Genomic DNA, 20,357 nt, shown 5'->3' with positions numbered 1-20,357 from the left:
ATTCTGTCCTGTAGGACAGTGCTCCCCAGCCTTTTTTATCACCGCAGACCGGTCAACGTTTGATTATTTTACCGGAATCAGATGTTGAGTGTTTATATTTTAGATGGTTTTGATATAATAATTTAATTTAAATGTATTTAAGCATGTCTTCAGAACAAAATGCAGTTACATGCGTGGTGTGTGTGCGGCTTTAGGTGGCAGATCTTTGTTTTAAGTTTTATCTCAGATTACTTTTTATCTTAGCTCCCAGTTAACACGTCGAATGCCACGGGGGTCACCGGTGACCGGCGAAGCCAAGATTATTAGAAACACATAATTCGAGTAAATTTTTAATGCTTTTAATTTTTTTTAATATTATTATCGTTACTAAAATGGTTTGAAGAAATTAATGCAATACATACTGAGAAAATCATGTTAGCCAGACGGGCAAGCCAGGTAAAATTAGCGCGGCATTCAACTTGTTAACCTTTCGTTCATAGGAGAAGTCACACAAATACACTACAGTAAATAAAATGGAATTAATTTATTGTTCCTTCGGCAATTCGATACCATTTGATCCACTGACCGATACCGGACCGGGGATTAGGGACCACTCATCTAAAAAGCATTTCCAAAACATCTTGGAATTTTTTTTAATAATGTCACTTAAATATTTCAAATATATATATTTTCTTTAAGATAATAGGAAGGGATAAATTAAAAATTTATACGGGGATAATATTATCATGATTTTAATATATTTTATTAGAAAATTACAAATCTCAAGAAAAACTTCAATTCGCACAGTAAAATATGGTAAATTTTCGACCTTGATTTTTTGATAAACTTTGGCTGAAAACCTCAGCTCCCTTTTCAATAAAAACCACTATAATTGCATTGTTCATCAATCAAAGAATGCGTGAAAATATTTAATGCATAAATATTTTGAAACTAAGATTAATTTCTTTATTTGCATAAAAATTGAATGTGAGCTTAACTTTGTTTTTTTAATGAATGTAATAATTTCAAAAATTAATTCTAATTTTACTAACAAAAAAAATAATGCAAAGAGACTTTTTGCAGCAAATATTCACGCTTAAAAAAATTGTTTTCTTAGACCTTTGAAAGTCTAACTGTACATAAGAATTAATTGAAATGATAACCGTGCCATGCATTTTTATGGGACTAGAAAATTACGTTACGTAGATTTTAATGCACGAGATAGCTACAAGTATAGCATAGTAAGAAGCAAGTAAACATAGTAAGAAACTTATTATAGTTAATAATCTATAGTAATAAAATTATAGTAATAAAATTAATTATAGTTAGTATCGTTGATTATTTTAAAATGTGTATTAAGAATCAAATTGTTAAAAATATTATTACAATAAAGGAATTTAACGTAATGCCATTTATTTATAATAAACTTTTGAACTCTGAAGTCGTGAATACGCACATTACCCTGGTATATTGAGCAAAACTCCTGATTGCGCACTTCGCATTACCCAAGTTCATTTGAAGATTAACTAGGTAATTTACATATTAACAGCATTCGAGCATAAGCTATAAGATACATAATTATGATCGAGAATATAAACTCAAAAAACTCATATTTTTTTATTTTATTTGCAGGAAGTATTAGACAAGGCTCGACCTAAAGCTACCAAAGCTGTATTTCTAGTGACAGATGGATATTCCAATGGTGGAGATCCGAGGCCTGCTGCCAAAGTACTTCGAGATCAACAGGTAGAAATTTTCACTTTCGGTATACAGAATGGAAATGTTCGAGAACTATATGACATGGCTTCTGATCCTCCCGAAGAACACAGCTACATACTCGACAGCTTCGAAGAATTCGAAGCTCTAGCAAGAAGGGCCCTTCACGAAGGTCGGTACGAAAATCGTTCTCTCTTAAAATATTTTTTTTTATTAGTAAAACTGTTTAAAGTAGGAGGAATATTGGAAGTTTAAAAATAAGAGAGGCTTGACCCTCTATAAATTTTTTATATTTGAACATTTATTTAGCTAATGAGCACCAGATTGCAGCATGGTATCGGACAAAATCATATATGTTGTTTCAGTCAGTCAACCAATTGCAAGAAAAATCACCAAGTGATATAATTTTCATTCTGAAAAATAATTTGACTTTGTTGCAAGTTCTTCTTTCTTGTATCATCAGTCGTCACCTTAAGATTGAGTTGGTGCATTTAGTTTAATTAATATAATAATAGCCAGTTTGCTCATTATTTAATTTTCATTTCTATTTGAATGTGTTTTTTTATACAATTGCAATTAAAAGAAAGGGTTTAACCTATAGTACAAAACCAAATATTTGGTGAACTGGAAAGTAATGTCGTATCGGCGCATATTAAATTTCGTTAGTCTTAAAAAACCAATTTATTTTTTTCCCGATCCATTTTGATTCATTTTTGATCTGGCAGTGAAAGATTGTTGCAAACGAAGGTGAATACATTATTGATTAAAAATAAATATCTTGATAATAAATATATCAAATGCACCGAAACGTCATCACTTTCCGATCCACCAAATATTTTGAAAGATATACCTCAGTCAAACAGAAAATGAGTAACAGATACAACATGTAAAAAAATAAATAACATCATAAAATATTACGAAAAAGACCAAGAAGCAAATAAAAAACAGGGCGTAGCGTTTTTTAAAAGTGCTTAAAGGGGCCTGTTTTTGATTTTTTAAGTTTTTTTTAAAAGCTCTTCAATATGCTTTATTTTATAACACTTACAAAATGTATTGATTAAACAAGTGATTGTTCTGTACAGATCTTCAAACTGGCAGCTACTTGGATCAAGAAGCCAGTGCATGCAACAAGCTTTGTCCAGAAAGTGGTGACTGTTGCGATGAGAAAGCCCAATGTACTTGTGGCACAACCAATGGACACTATGCATGCATCTGCCAAAAGGGATACTATGGCACAGGACTGAGGGGAGACTGCCACGGTATGTTTATTGTATGCTTTGTTAATTTTTTTTAATGCGAAAGTATTCCCGCAATGGTCAATTTTCGGGCAAGTGGTTTAAGGTTCCCCTATTTTGAGAATGGCATGATGTTGGCAATCTAGTCAGCATTGCACACCGGCTGCCTTTATTACCCATTCTCTTTACCTACCGAATCCGTAGGTTGGTAGGATTTTTACTTTTAACCTACCCGGGTTTAGAACCCGGGCTCTTTACAATGACAGCTCAGTTCCTTAAACATTATGCATGCCGTCGTGGCTCCAATTACGGTTTAAATTTGTGAGACATTTTAGTACATGTTTTATAAACATTTAATATACAAAGTGATCAGATTCATGTTTAAGCTCAACATCATAGAATTGTTGTTGTGCTTTTTAAAAGGAAAAATTATAAACATTTAAAGATTTTAGAACATTATAAAATCGCGTTCAGAGCAAACTCTAAAAATCTACTATTTAGCCATATTGTATGTGTTATGCTTTTAAAAATGTAAAACTAATGTACTTAATTGTAATTGTTGAAGAAACTTGAACTTTCGCACATTTGACATAACTACTTCGTCACTTGAGTTTCAACGCAATTTGGAGTTAATGTTGTTTCCCGCCTGATAGGTAAATATTACTGTAAAATGTAGTAAAATACAGAAACATTAAACTTTTTCATTAAATTATGCAGGAGAAATAGTCAATAGAAGGCCTTGGTCACCCTCTCTTTTCAATCTCTATGACTTAACGATCCAGCACTCTTTTATTCTATAACTTAACATTTCCAGCATTCTTATATTTAGTTTTAAGACCATTGTACTGTACAACAGTATGGTACAAGTATTAGTATACTCTTTTCTGGCATTATCTAAGCACTCATTCTCTCTTACTCCTTTTATTTCAGATTGTATTTTCTAATAAATTGCTTTGATCAATATGTTATTTGAAGATACTTATTTCTGCAATCTAATTCAGGGGTCTGTTTAGAAGAAATTTGGGTCCGTTAACGGACCCTTCACAAAATATCTTTTCATGAAAACGGACCCTTCACAAAATATTTTAACTTAAAAACGGACCCTTCACAAAATGATTTTTCTTTTAATCGGACCCTTCACAAACTTTTTTATCTTCATTATTATTTTGTTAATCGAATAAACCCTTTCCAGGGCAGAAAACAAGAAAGATGGATGTAAACGAATTAAGTTTTGTCTTCGGTAGACGATTCTTCCATTATTCGTCCGAAATGAATATTCTGCTTTCAGCAGTATAGGCTAAATACCAAATATTTGTATGTTGCATCTCTAATTTAGAAGCAGCAATTGTTGTTTATTTTTTAAAATGTAATTTTTTTAATTATAATTTTACAGTGTTGAGCATAATCTTGTATGTCTTTACAATTTAAAAACTCCTTGAAAAAGGTTTTTTTTGCAATAATGGACCCTATTTGCACAAATTCATAAAAGCGGACCCTGGTTGAAAGAATGTCGAGTAAATTTTTCACAATTTCACGAAAAACGGACCTTTCACATAATGTCTGGACAGACCCCTGTAATTAAATTTTCACTCGAAGCATTTTTTAGGAACCGGTTTCAGGAAATTTATTTAATTATTTATAAGTTTTGTTTACCCTCTAAAAAATCATATATGTTGTTTCAGTCAGTCAACCAATTTCACGAAAAATCAGGATTCATTCATTATTTTTATCAATTCATTTTTTAGAGGGTAAACAAAACTTGTAAATAATTAAATAAATTCATACAATTTATTCATTTAGCCAACAAAATTATCCAGAAACAAATATATTTATCCCTAGCTACTAGATAGTTACATTTGTACTAGATAGTTGCGCCTGTGAATACATTGCTATTTTGTTTTACATATGTATTATTTTCAACTTTGTTTAATGATTATACGAAAAGTATGGGCACTTCATTTATTTGTTTATTTACTATTTTGTTTTATTTATTTATTCATTTTATTTTGCATTTTTACTCCGTTTTAACAAAACGTGCTTCAATAAAATCGGAGAAATGTCCGTCATTTAAAATATTTCCGAAAGTGTTTCGAAAATTTAATATTCCAATGTATATCAAACTATTACACTGATTTATCTTATGAAAACGTTTCTATTTTATTTTTCAATGTTTCAGATTTTCCTTAATTTCTCATTATTTTTATCAAACTAAATGACATATGTTCTTCCAGTATATGTTCTTCCAGATCGTTCAACCCACACTTATTCCGAGAAAAAAAAATGTTTTCAAAATGCGCAACCAATGCGTTCCCACGTCCAACCCACAAATGGGTGTTTTGCAATATTCTGACATAATCCCTCCACTTATTTAGACTAACTGTTCATTAAGTCAAACTAAACATTATTAAGCGCCTAAAACAATTTTTAGGAAAAGAGGCGAGTCTGAGAAATGGGCATTTCACTAATTAGTATATAAAGTGCATGCCTGCCAACTTTTACTCATTCTGCTTAAAATTTTATTTTTATACTAAAAGTGGTAGTAAAGTTTATGCTTTCTATATATTCTTTGCATTTATAAACTTAATTTGAAATGACTTTGACTACTACTACTTTTAAAAAAATTAAGCATATATTTGTGATAGCATCATGGTTGTCTGTTTAAGATTTATCAAAATTACACGTATGTTTCTGCCTAAAATTATAATTCAATTTCGATTTTACTACCGCTGGCAGGGTTCTGTTAAGAAGAACTTTGGGTCCGTTAACGGACCCTTCACAAAATATCTTAACTTAAAAATGGACCCTTCACAAAATAATTTATCTTTTAATCGGACCATTCACAAATTTGTTTATCTTCATTATTGTTTTGTTAATCGAATAAATCCTTCCCAGGAAGGGGGGGGGAGAAAGACAAATGCAATACGAACTAAGTTTTGTTTTCGGCAGAAGCTCCTTCCTTTATTCGTCCGAAATGAATATTCTGCGTTCAGCAGTATAGGCTAAATACCAAATATTTGTATGTTGCATCTCTAATTTAGTAGCTGCAATTGCTGTTTATTTTTTAAAATTTAATATTTTTATTTATAATTTTTCAGTGTTGAGCATAATCTTGTATGTCTTGACAATTTTAAAACACCTTGAAAAAGTTTTTTTGCAATAACGGACCCTATTTGCACAAATTCACAAAAGTGCACCCTGGTTGAAAGAATGTGACTTAACGTTTATTTTATATTCACAAATTACGAGTAATTTTTTCACAATTTTACATAAAACGGACCTTTCACACAATGTCTGGACAGACCCCTGGCTGGGAAAAATCATCCTAGAAAGGATTAAAATTTGGCAGGTATGAAAATGTAAATGGTTCTTTTGCACACATTCGAAACTCATTCATTTCATTCGAAACAGTTTTATTACTTAGTTTAGAAATCAGCTTTCATTACCGTTAAACACTGTGAAATAATAAAAAGTATGAACTTTTTTTCCTGCTTATTTATAAAATCGAAAAATCTATAAACTTTGCCTTCGCCTTAAAGAATTGATCAGTTACTTGAAGTCATCCAATTGCTAAAATGTACTGTTAATGGACTTCAATTAAATTACAATTAATGACTAAATGTAATAATTAGAAAATTATAAATTAGTGTTAAAAGGAAATTTCTTTTATATAAAACACTTACTAGATCTATTTTATTGTATGCATCGAGACATGGACTGTAACCTCGAGAGATGAGGAAGCATTGGCAATTTTTGGGAAAAAGATTATAAGTAATATTTGTGGTAGAACGCAGGTGGACGGCTTATGGCGAAGGCGAACGAATTCGGAATCATATAAAATATTTAAAGAGCCTGTTGTCGTGAAATACTTGAAAATATAGTGGATAAAATGGGCTGGACATCTGGTTATATTGCAGGAAGATCGAAACTGCCTATTTCTAGCCAAGATTATAGGAACAAGAAAAAGAGGCAGACTTCACCTTAGATGGATTGACTGTCTTGAAAAAGACATGGATGTTCTAAAAACCAAAAATTGTGAGGACAGTCATCTAACGAAGAGAATCCTGGAAAAGACTTCTGGGGAAGGCCATGGCGCACTCAGAGCTGTTGTGCTACTGAAAAAGTTAAAAAGATGATTCTTTACTGAAACATATATAGCGATTTGTAAATATGTAGCGATGACACAAGTTCCAAAAATATTATTGATGTTTGTATATTATAGCATTTTAGTTTTGGTTTTTGTAAACTATTCATACCTAACAAAGAGAATGCATACTCATCTAGTGAATGCATATCTAATGCATGAATGCATTGCGCAATTATGACGTGCCATTTCAGATGCTTAATATATAAATCTATTAATATGTCATGATTTGTGATATTAATCCTAATATATAATCCCACTTTCACGTATTATCTGCAACGTGTTTGAGCTCTCGTAACATATCTTTTTTCACTTTCTTGAAAATATGCAATCATTCATCCTATGTAATACTTTTGCAAAATATAATAATAAAATTTGCATTTGCAAAATATAATATTTGCTTTATATTTTTAATAAAGTTCAATTTGCTAAAAAAATTTGTAAAAAAACATCTTTGTCAATAAACTAATTTATTTTAAATCATGTTTTAACCTTTATATTAATCGCAGCTTGCCCCGCCGGCACCTTTCGGCCCACCACAAGTCCAGGAGATATCTCCACCTGCTTGCCCTGTCCAGATGTGAACCAAGTTTCTTATCCTGGAAGCACAAGTGTTGACCAATGCGTCTGCAAAACTGGATTTCAAAGAGTCGGAAAAAAATGTGTAGGTAAGCAAAATTGCTTATCCACTCATAAATCAATTAATTCAGTGTTACATTGCATTACCACCTAGTTTATCACATTATTTAAAACTATGTTTAAATAAATATTACTTGAAAATAAAATTCCATTATTTGTTTCGAATGGAATTGTATATAAAACTTGATTTCAATTGTTAAAAAGGTAAAGTTGAATAGGTTTTTTTAAAGAGTTAAGAATTAATTATTTAAAATAAATTTTTATATTAAAATATTATAATCTTTTATAAATAATATGAGTTTAAAATATTTCTTTTGACATTATTCCATAACGCAAAAAATATTCTTTTAACAATTCTTTTAAAATTTTAAATTTTTTATCTTAAATTATATAAGTGTATAATATAAGGATCGTGAAATTATTTCCGTTATAAATTCAGTTAACAGCTTTTACGAATCATGTTTAATATTACATGCTGATATCCTTTTAATTTGTCAAATGATAGCTTTTTACATGTTCTGCTGAACGTTTTACATTTCAACTGACAAATTTTTTTTATAGAATGACATCAAAACCTGCTCATTTTCAGGGGGCAACACACAGAGGATTCGGAAGACAATTATCAGAAACACCTATAAGTTTTAGCCTGCTATGAGCAGGCTCTCGAATGTTCTCTCCTGGTTTTTTTTTAAAAAAAAGAAAAGAAAAAACAGGAATTAGACATATCTCTAGAACTTTTTTTTGCTTGCTTAAATATTAATTTAAGATTAAAGCGGTTGGCTCCTATATCCATAGTTTTTCCCTTCTTTTCCGACCTTTTTTTTAAAAAATATATGTTAAGAGTGATCTTTACGAATCAACCTATTTATTTAAACAATGTAATCGGATACTCAATGAAATTTTAAACAATGTAGAAAAGATGGGACACCTATGAATAACATTTTAGAGGTCTTCGAAATTAGAGATCAAAGGGGAAGAACGGGAATTTTGATGAAAAAAACAATTCTTGGTTGCAAATAAATGCTTTTAATATTCATTTATATTTTTATTTTCACGATTTCAATCGTATTCTATCTTCTGAAGAATCTCAGACCTTTAAATCCCCCCCACACACACAGAATCAGCTTTTATGAACATAATCCGTTTTTCCTCTTTGATCTTCAATTATTAACAGATATTGAAGCAAAAAAATAATTTTTTTGTATTTAAATAATTTGTTCGTCGTTCAATGTAATTTTTGTTAAATATTGTTTCTCACTTACGCCAGAAAATGTCGATATTTAGCATAAAATGATGGTGAATGTTTGATAAAATATTTTTGTTAAATGTCTTTGTTTCTTATTTACTCAGGGGAATTTTGATATTTACCATTCACTAAGGGAAGGATTATTAGGGGAAACAATGTAAAGGACCTTTTAAAATAATTCGTTTATATATAATATTATTTTCGTTTATTCGTTTACATTATTTACATTTATGAAGATTCTTCATTGATTTCTGAATGTCGATATGTTTTAGTAAAACCAAATAATGATATTAATAATTTTGTGAATGTCGGCATTCACAGAAACACTCATTGCTGTTGTTGTTTATGTCACACTGGAGCTGCGCAATGGGCTATCGGTGACGGTCTGGGAAACATCCCTGGGGATGATTCGAACACATTACATCACAATTTTGATCCTCTGCAGAAGGGATGACTCCCCTGCTTCGGTAGCCCAACGACCTGCACGCGACGTCGAGCACTTCACGGTAGAACAGTTTAACGAGGACCGATACCGCATACCCTCGATCCCTTTATAGGCTGATCAAAGTGGTCACCCACCCGCACACTGGCCGCAGCCAGTGATGCTTGACTTCGGTGTTGTACTGGGAAGGAAACACTCATATACTTTTTTAACCAAACTTAGTAGCCTTTTACAGCTCTGAATATATATAGAATAATTAAGAAAATAATCTTTATAATGATAAAGGTAAAATATAGGATAGTAAAATTTAAAAAAAGTGGTAAAAACAAAGAGTAGTTTTTTTCTCATTTGTTTCTATATCTAGGTTCGTACATTTGTTTGATGAAAATTCACATCAGTAGGAATAAAAATTATATTTGGCATACAAATGTATATATATAACATAAAGATATGTATATTTTTAGTACAAGTTTAAGCAGCATTTTTTTTACAAAAATATTTCTTTCACTTAATCTTCAAGTTTCTTTGGAGACTTAGAGACTCAAACTCGAACTTTTGACCTTTGTATCTGTTTAGTGAAGACGAGAGTTGCAGGTGAGCTCATTGTATAAGAATGCTCCAAATGACATTTTTAGTTAATTTGGAAACATGAACTTAAAAAAATATATCAACAGCAAAGTATATTTTCTCATTATTAAAAAAATTATTTTTCAGTGATAATTTTTGCACCTTCTAAGAATGTCATTTATTAAGCCTTCGCCAACAGCTCTAGTGCGACTTTAATAAACTACTACACTTGTTAAGCATTTAATTTATAAATAAACAGAATTAAGTTACCATAATTTTTTTCCATGATACTCCCAAAAATGGATAGATAATTTTCATTCATATTGAATATAATGATAATTTTCATGTATTCATAATATTTTACAAAACGAACTAAATTTTCCTGTGGTTTCAAAATTCAAATACTGTAGTAATGCGTTTTTCTAGTACTGGAGTGTCCACCCCTCGATCCTCCCGATCACGGATACTTTGTGAGTGGAAGTTGTAGTCGTGTTTTTAATGCTGGATGTGGGATCCGTTGCGATTCCGGGTACAAGCTTCAAGGGAGCAGCATCCGTTTGTGTGCAGAAAATGGATCCTGGACGGGAGAAGAAGCTATCTGCAAAAGTAATCCTTCTTTAGTTTTTATTCATTCACAATTATTTATATCTACTACAAGGTGCGTAGCGTTTTTAAAAAGTGCTTAAAGGTGCTTATTTTCGATTTAAGTAAGAAATATAATTATTTTCAATTGTACAATATCGATGTCTAGAACCTGGGCCAAAATGAGTCAACATCTTTGGAGTCAACATCTGGTCAATGCATTTATTTCATCTATTTTTCTAACACGAGTTTTAGAACATTCCTGCAATTGCATATTTCTCTAAACTGAATCAGTAATTTAGCTCAAAAGAATTTTATTTGTAATTTATAAACCATTTCAATACTGCAACTAAAAAAGAAATGAAAAAGCGATCTTCTCTGGACAATGCTCTTGTCTTATCGTATCAAATCAAAATTTATAATCTTCATAATAGCTGTCCCAAACAAATAATTAAAAGAAAAATTTTCTATGAAAAAAAAAACGAATTCGTAAGCTGGAGTAACGTATAAACTAATTAAACTTTTCTACAATTCTTTTTCTTTTAATTTTATTTGACAAATAATCTTATTTTGAGCACTTCATACTTGCGGCCTTTGCCAAAGACCTTGACCTTGCGGCAAACTTAACATTTAAGCATTGTTTTTACTATAATATGTAATGTTTGACCAGTCAGGGATCTGTTTAGAAGAAATTTGGGTCCGTTAACGGACCCTCCGCAATATATCTTTTCATAAAAACGGACCCTTCACAAAATATTTTAACTTAAAAACGGACCCTTCACAAATTTGTTTATCTTAATTATTGTTTTGTTAATTTAATAAACCTTTCCGGGGGGGAAGACAAATGTAAACGAACTAAGTTTTGTTTTCGGCAGACGCTTCTTCCTTTCGTACGAAATGGATATTCTGTGTTCAGCAGTCAGGGGTCTGTTTAGAAGAAATTTGGGTCCGTTAACGGACCCTACACAAAATATCTTTTCATAAAAACGGACCCTTCACAAAATATTTTAATTTAAAAACGGACCCTTCACAAAATATTTTAACTTAAAAACGGACCCTTCACAAATTTGTTTATCTTCATTATTATTTTGTTAATCGAATAAACCCTTCCCAGGGCAGAAAACAAGAAAAATGGATGTAAACGAATTAAGTTTTGTCTTCGGCAGACGATTCTTCCATTATTCGTCCGAAATTAATATTCTGCGTTCAGCAGTACAGGCTAAATTCCATTAATTATAATTTTATTATTATAATTTATATTTTAGATTATTATTTTTTATTATAATTATAATTATAATTTTATTTTTATTTATTATAATTTTTTTAAATTATAATTTTACAGTGTTGAGCATAATCTTGTATCTATTTACAGTTTAAGAACTCCTTGAAAGAGTACTTTGCAATAACAGGACCCTATTTGCACAAATTCACAAAAGCAGGACCCAGGTTGAAAGAATGTGACTTAACCTTTATTTTATATTCACAAATTACGAGTAATTTTTTCACAATTTTACAAAAACAGGACCTTTCACAAAATGTCTGGACAGACCCCTGCTAGTATAGAATCGTTCACATAAATATTGCCTATATATTTAGTAATAGAGGTGGCATTATGCGTGACCAGCTTGGCCCTCTTATTGACTAGAGTAAAAGAATGATGATTTCATTATTATTGTTTCATGTTTGATACATATTGGTGCAGAATTCAAGTATTGTCAGTTTTACGTTAGGTAAAATGTTTAATTCTTGTGACTTCATCATTTCTCTTATTTCAATCTTAGTACTTTTCATTAATGAGAATTACTGAATCATATTGCTTTATTTTTATTCTTTTTTTAACGGATGGTTATAGAACGGATAGTGATTGTAACATAAGTTTTAAAGTATACATTTAATCCTCATCCATTTGAAAAAAATGCTAGTCATAAGTAGTGATTATCAATTTATATTTGATTATCGTTTAGTAAAAGTGTTATATTCTGATTGGTATGTAGGATATAAATTATTTTTAATTTTAAAAAGTCGCCAAATAAAAAGCGTTACTTAGTAAAAACCACTGGTAAATGACGTAAACAGGCTGTCTTAGCCTTGGTAATGTTCAAAGTTTGCTTTGATGGGAGGATAATTTAACCATTAAAGCCATTGATCTTAGCAATGATTTTCATTAAATTTTGATAACGTTTTTCTTTTGTGCTAATTAAAACCATCATCTTTATCTCCTATAAAGCTTGTCTCTTTAAATTTCACTTTTTAAAAAGAATTATATTAACGAACTCACTCGGCCTAAAAATTAACACAATACATCTGATCTCTATTTCATCTAATTCCAGTGAAAACATGTCCTGCCCTGAGTCCACCAAGACATGGTTACATGACGTGCACTACGCCAGACAATGTATTCGAGACTGAATGTCACTTCTCCTGTGATCATGGATACACACTTGTTGGATCGAAGAAGAGAACTTGCCTCGCCATTTCTCTTTGGGATGGTCTCTCAGCACTCTGCAGACGTAAATATACCTGTTTTCCTTTGTTCCTCAAATACTATTACTTGTATTTATTTAACATTATATGCATAAATATACAGTTCTCCGGTTTAGCAGTCAGTTAAGGCATCGTCGCTCACACCGCTGGTGAAGAGCTGGATTCGTGAATTCGATCCTTTCAGCCGACTAAACAATTGACATGTATAGAGTTGCCCAAGTCAGAGGCTGTTCCACTATAATCTTTCGTTTTGCATCATTCCTATTGGATAATTCGTATTCTTATCCCAAATATAAACGTGTTCCTATTGGTTGCATCTGTAACTGATTGATCATTGATGGATTTCCAATGAACTGGTAAGTAAAATGACGTCAGCTTAGACTACGCAGCAAGGTGAGTGTTAAATCTGTCGTATATAAAGCCCTCTCGTTTTCTGTTAAGGGGAAGTTTTTCGAGAAGGATACCAGCTCAGGCACTGTCCACGTCGCTTTACTTGCATCGAAATTACGTGGTATTCCTACCATGGCCATTAAAAGATAGAGACCCTGGAAATCGAGGTTAGGTGCTTGGCCATGGTTGGGCGATTTGCCGAATGTACACGTATTTACTCTAGTTACAAGAATTATACACACTTGCTTAGATAGCTTGACATTTTTTTACAAATTTTTGTGATCAAAGGAAGAACTTCTTTTTTGTACCTTCCTAAGAATGTAACTTGTAAATCTGATACAAGAGTATACCTCTTTTTCTTATTATCTCCCTTAGTTGTGCAACCTACAACGTTTCTGACGTGGTTGAAACATAGTTGACTTAAACTGAAATTTAAATCTTAGGCAAAGGAAATATTTATGCCTTAAATTCCACCCCAAAAAAATATAGGAAAGGTGAGAACCATTAAAGTTTCTCGGGGTTGTTGGAACATTGTTAACCCAATAAAGACAAACCATCGGGATCTCAGATTAAATCAAATTTTATTTAACTGTTCTGGTTATTGAATTTGAAAGTCGTGTATCGAAAGCCATAACGAAGCAAGTTAAAGATATTTACTACTTAGAAATATTTCCAACTAACTTCAAATTATCTGATCAAATTTAGGTGAGTTTTCTTTTTAAAGAAATGTCCATAGAGAAAATATTTTTTCGGGCAATTTTTTCTGTACCATAACAAGTACCATGTTCTGTACCATAACATGTACGTATAGTACCGAAACGAGGATTGTCTTATGTCAACTACACGACTTGTACTCCTGTGTTCTTGCTGATTCCGCTGTTATGAATCTGGAGTAATCTTTTTTTTTAATAATATCCTTTTACTTACACTAGGTAATTTCGTTTAAAAAATTGGTCTTAAAACATTTCCTCAAAAAACGTGATTATACTGGCAGACAAACAGATCGATAGTTTTGTTTTAGCCTACAAATTATGTAAAATAAAACTAAGAAATATTTAAATAAATCATTGTTTGGGTCACTGCCTCTCAAAGATTTCTTACCATTTGTAATTTTCAGCCAAATTATTACATTACATATTTTCTGTTGACTTTCTAAACCATTACTGTGGATTATACTTGCAAGAAAATCGCTCTTTACATTTGACAAAAAAAATCATTTAAAAATTAATCACTTGCTGAATGGCAATTTACCTATAGCTATGTACATTCGTTATCTGTGCGCCAGCCTTTTTTTGGGGCTTTATCACATTCGTGTGTATGAAGAAACTCCGAAATCTTAACAGGAATTTTTTACCTTCTTTTTAAAAAAAATTGAATTATTAAAACAAAAAGAACAAAAGAGACATCCATGCCATGAGCGAGATTCGAACCCTCAGCCATTGACTTCACAGTCAGGCACGCTAACAGCTCGGTCACCTGGCCCGCAGATGTAGAACTACACGTAGAAATTAATTAATTTTTGCACATATTTATAAAATGTGTTGATCGTCGAAAAATATAGTTTTCAATAGCTATTTTTAGAGATCTAGTTTATTTTTTCATTAAAATACAAAATTCAAAAGCTATTTATTATGCTTTTTTTTTAACTGTTGATATTCAAAGAACTGTTAAATTTTAAAATCGATCCATATTTTATTGAATATTTTAATTTCAATCTAGAAGAGCTCCTGAAATTTTGAAATAAAACATAAAATGGTCGCTAAAGTAGCAGATAAATGCGTTTTCTCTTGTTCCTGCAGTGTGCAGACTAATATGTTTATCTCCAAATGTTAAATTATTTTCATTTTAAGAAATTTTCATAAGGGGCCTTTTTTCTATTTTTCTCTTATGGGAAAAAATTATTATGGGAGAAAAGAAAAAAAAATACGTCTGTAATATTTTTCCGTGTGGAATAACCCGGAAGCGCATCTTACTTAATTATTGAAGATCAAATTAATGATTGACCTTGGAGGGTAAATCAGAATCTATTTTATTGAAATTAGATGAAGTACATGTTAACATTGTATATGTTTCATTCTGTGCTTGCCATTAATCGTACCAAAAATAGTTCGAAAAAGGACATTTTTTATCATTAAGGTCTAGCAAATATTGTTATCAAATGCTTGTATTTAAATTCAGTTCAAAATAAAGTGTTTATTGTGAACAGTGACAAGCTGCTAATAATGTTAAAATAAATACATTCTTAAAGAAAATGTGACTGATTAATAATTGTCAGCGAATAAAAAAATTATTTTTTATTAATTTCTTATTTCAATCTTTGCCACTGAAATATTAAAATAAATTAGTTTATGACTGTGGTGTTAAAGTAATTTATGACTGCGAAATAAAATAATTGATGACTCGTAAGTACGAGCGAATTTTGATGAAAGAATTTTTATAGATTAGCGGTTTCCACATGGTGTTCCTTGGAGTAGTTACTTTCACTATCATTATACGCAATATAATTGAAAATTTGGCAAAAAAACAAATACAAAATATAACAAACAAATTTTTTTCTCATCTAAATATATCAAAGTTTTTTTTTTTCGATTGAATTTTTGTTTATATTTCGTTTTTGCAATTTTCCGATAGACGGAGAATAGAATCCATTTTCTCTCAGCATGGGACTTTAAAGAAATGAAATACGTTTAAATTATTCGACAAAATTTTCAAAACACTTTATCTCGTATTAGTCTCCTTAAAGTGCTAAAGTCTAAAATTCAACATTTATGAGTAAAATTATGATTTTACTCATGGTGGATTTGCATGCTCAAAATTAAAATAATCTCAGTTAATAATATTACAATTTAAAATAAACATTCCTAATTAGGTGACCCGAGTTCAAATCCTAGCTGTGGCTGGTGGAAACGAATTCTGCACCCGGCTCGCGCCGACCACAATGCTGACGTAAAATATCCTCAGTGGTAAAAGGATCATGGGTTTAGAGTCCCCTTGAAATCAGGCTAACCGTTGAAGGCTCTCGTGGTTTCCGTCTGCATGTAATGCAAATGCGTTCTAGTTCCATCAAAAAGTCTTCCACGTAATAAATTTTTTTCCGATACTTGATTTGGGAGTTCCATTGTCTTCTGGATTGGGTTCGAAATTACGGAGTTGAACATTAGTAGTCGTAAATTCAAAAATTGGGTTGGCTGTTCAACGACTGTTATAAAATAAAATAAAATAGTAATCAAAATTAATTGAAAAATGTTGTTAATAACAGTATGATTTAATTATTATTTTCTAATGAAATCTTGCGTATCAAAGCATTTAAGGGAGAGACGATAATTATTTTACATCAATAGTTATAGTAAATTTTAACATATAATAAATTTAAATTATAGTAAATTTTAACATATATATTAAGTTTTAACTAACAAATTTATATTATAGTAAATTTTAACAAACAAATTAGAGTTTAACTGTACTTTAACAATATGAGACAAACTTTTATATCCTTGATTTAGAAAGAAAAAAACTTTTAAGAAATCTGTGATCTTTACCTTTTCCAGATAATTAAAGTAACAAATGTATGAATTCGCGAAAAAAACATTTTCTTCGTATTTGAAAATTCTTCGGTTCACGTAAAATATGCAATCCAGTCAACAACTTTCGAAACAGCGCGGTTAAAAGTTCGCAGTTAAGAAGCAGTAGTTCTCTTAGCTTCTTATTTGATCCCCACTCCCACAAAACGAGAAAATTATAAATAAACAATGAGTAAAAAGAGGCTTATAAAACAAATTCTGCGTCGGAAAAATAACAATTTTAACATGCTGAGGCAGCCAACATGAAATGCTAGCGCACTTCTCTCGCTGTTTTTTTATTCTATTTAATCTTTTTTAGCTTCGAACAGGTTGAAAAAGCCATCAGAAATACGAGCTGTCACTGAAAGTTCTTTTTTTTTCTGTGAAAGATAATGATTTTATTTTTAACTTTTCCATCTCGCTAGGATACACACTTTTCCTATTTATTTTTACGCTCCTCGATCTTTGTTAAATATCGTTTGCACAAGGAGCTGCGCATGCGTAAGCTGTTATGCATGTTTTCTTCCATGATGACAGATTTCTTCATAAATCATTTCTTACACGCATCCTTCTTTTTGATGTTACAATTTTTTATGCTTGTTTATAACTTTTTTTCATGTAATATTCTTTTTTTTTTACTCCTTATCCCCATACCCTCGCGGCTAGAGTACTGAATGCAGTCTGGAGACTTGGGTGGTCATATTTATTTTTCCTTTTTTATTTATTTCTGTGAGATAGATGTTAGATTTCACGGTTATTTTCTCAACTCTTTCATCTGTTCATACATGGGGAAGGTCGTTGTTCTTCTGCGTTATTATCCCATCTTTCATAGATAAAATATATCATAATGGCTGTCCACCCCGCCCAGCGATTAACAAAATATTATTTCGATACTACGCTATCGGGCTTTGAGAAACGTTCTTGTGGTGAATTTGGAATTTTCGAAAATATTTACACTCTTAGTTAAAGAGAATAAATTCCTTCACTTTGTCAGCTGTTCAACGCAGGTTTTATAAAAAAAATATTAAATGAAATAAAAAATAAAGTAAAAACTATAAATCCATATCAGTTTTCAATTTCGAATTCAAACGTTCACTGAATTTAATGAGTGAGCTCTTCTCCTTGACCCCTCCCCCCTCCAAAAAAAAGTTCTGTACCGTGAGTTAAAAAATTCAAGGAAAAAGTATCCTTCTGAACAAATAATCAGATTTTCATGTAGGGGGGAAGAAGGTTAGGGTGGACAATTTTTTCTATATTTTCGGAAAATAGCCTAAATAAATAGAATAGTTCCGATCATTTTGAAGATATCTAGTTTTTATTTTTATTAAATTTAGAACGTTTTTTTTTTCATTTGGAATGATGATAAGCTGATTTCAGTGTATACTTTTTAAAATTCTTTTTTTTTTTTTAAAGAAAAAGTTTTTTGTTTTGTTCTATTGCTAGTTCAGTGACATGGTGTTAGTATGAACAAGTCAAGCAATTTATTGGTTAATCTTTTGTTTATGTAAGTAATAAATGTAAAAGTAAAATGGAATTAGTTTTAACCTTAAAATAGTTTTAAATAAATATTCCGAAAAATATTTATTTTCATTTGTGTAAATGCATAGTTAAAGATAGTCAATATAATTTATAATTAACAGCTGAATTATATTGCTTCTGTGTTAAAAAAAAATGTTTTAAAGGCAAGCTACTACCTATTACTAAGTCTGCTTTTAATACTTATTCAGTTAAAAAATATTATTTTTATTAAGTCAAATTTAGCTTTTATTTTGCGAAGTAATTTCGCAACATAATATTGAATGTAAACTAAGGGCAGAAGCATTATTATAATTTTGGATCTATAAATTTTACAATTTACAACTGCTACGAAAAAGATAAAATTCTGTAGGAAACATTTTGAGAGAAAAAAAACTTGAAACGTAAAGCATTGGAACAGAAATTTTCTATTGTACAAATATTTATTGAATTCTATAAATAGAAGCCTAAAATATGAAAATTTTTTTAAATAAATTAATAAATTACTAATTTAAACTTCCTGTTTCTTTCTGATTATTTCAATAGAAAAAAAATCGATGCTGGCATTTTAAAGCCAAAAACTTTAAAATATGGTGTTTTAATGTTTCGTATTTGGTGGCACAGAAAATTTTGTTTAAGAAGGACCTGATACATTTCACAGGTAACTTAATTTATAACTTTTTGGAATTACAATTGTTTTATTTACTATTAAAAAAACTTTTAGAATGTTCTTTTTTTTCTTCATCAAACCATTGCGTCGGTGCCCTGGCCCTGTAATCTCACCTTCACTTGGTGATGCAAAAAAAAAGAACTTTTACTTCAACTTGCAGGAGTCACGTAAAACCAGTTTTTCTACAAGCAACCGTACATTTTAGCTCGTGGCACGGTCGGTGAAGCATGGCTGTACAATGATCCTAATTTCATTTTTAACTTTCTGTGTTTATTTGTAATTAATTATGTTTAAATTAAATTTATTCTTCAAACTTTAATTGGTAATTTGCTTTAATGCTTATAAAAACTCAATTTACCAAATTGGTGACCCTTTTTTCGAACACTCGTTCAACATCAACTCAGGATATGGCGTTTCAACAATTTCAGTAAGTTTATTTTTTAAATTGGTTTCCACTAGGAGTATCACGCGGTAACTTTTATTTTCTTATGTGGCTTTTTTTTATTTCTTATTACCGTCTAATTTAATAGTTATTTTTACTTCTCACTAAACATGGCATTTTTGTTATAGCAATGTTCGCGTTCATCAATATTTACATTATTTTTAATAATAATCCATAATCAAATTTGTTAACTAAATTCACGACTTATTTGAGAATTTTCTTTTAATTTGTTTAAACATTCCGCAATGCCTAACGAAACTCTAGACGAAAATCAAATTGCTCACGTGGCAGTCAAACCACCTCCGTTTTGGAAATCAAATCCCGCCTTGTGGTTTGTCCGGCTAGAAGCACAATTCAGTTTGGCTAAAATTTCCACCGATGATACAAAGTTTAATTACGTACTTGCAGCGGTCGACTCAGATGTTTTAAGTTCGATTAGCGATATTGTTTTAAAACCTCCTAACACTGAGAAATACGAAGCTATCAAAAAACGATTAATTGAGCTGCATTCCGAGAGTGAGGAATCAAAAATTCGGACCCTTCTTCAAGGGCTGGAATTAGGTGACCAGCGACCTTCCCAATTATTAACACGAATGAGAGCACTCGCAGGTGATAATGTGGGCACTCCTCTCTTAAAATCTTTGTGGCTTGGTAGACTCCCTAACAACGTACAAACTATTTTGGCAGCCCTCAATGATGAATTAGACCAGCTAGCTTCAGTTGCTGACAAAATCAATGATCTCACCTCG

At 30.9% G+C, this 20,357-nt stretch overlaps 1 protein-coding gene across 2 annotated transcripts in view; it reads left to right on the top strand.

The window, feature by feature from the left end:
• Positions 1-20,357, top strand: part of LOC107450057 (sushi, von Willebrand factor type A, EGF and pentraxin domain-containing protein 1) — a 107,564-nt gene that overhangs the window by 16,282 nt on the left and 70,925 nt on the right. For both annotated transcript variants that reach the window (XR_011636554.1, XM_043039731.2), the window contains exons 2-6: positions 1,612-1,867; positions 2,778-2,954; positions 7,581-7,739; positions 10,392-10,571; positions 12,878-13,057. Coding sequence is in view for 1 of the 2 variants with exons in the window: in XM_043039731.2 (XP_042895665.1) it covers positions 1,612-1,867; positions 2,778-2,954; positions 7,581-7,739; positions 10,392-10,571; positions 12,878-13,057 (952 nt within the window). In the remaining variant the exon portion in view is untranslated. The remainder of the gene's footprint in view (positions 1-1,611; positions 1,868-2,777; positions 2,955-7,580; positions 7,740-10,391; positions 10,572-12,877; positions 13,058-20,357) is intronic.

This window comes from Parasteatoda tepidariorum, chromosome 4, assembly GCF_043381705.1.
Source record: "Parasteatoda tepidariorum isolate YZ-2023 chromosome 4, CAS_Ptep_4.0, whole genome shotgun sequence".
In the NCBI taxonomy this organism is placed as follows: Eukaryota; Metazoa; Arthropoda; class Arachnida; order Araneae; family Theridiidae; genus Parasteatoda; species Parasteatoda tepidariorum.
Note: the sequence above shows the minus strand (reverse complement) of the source record. Positions and strands in the feature narration are given on the sequence as shown.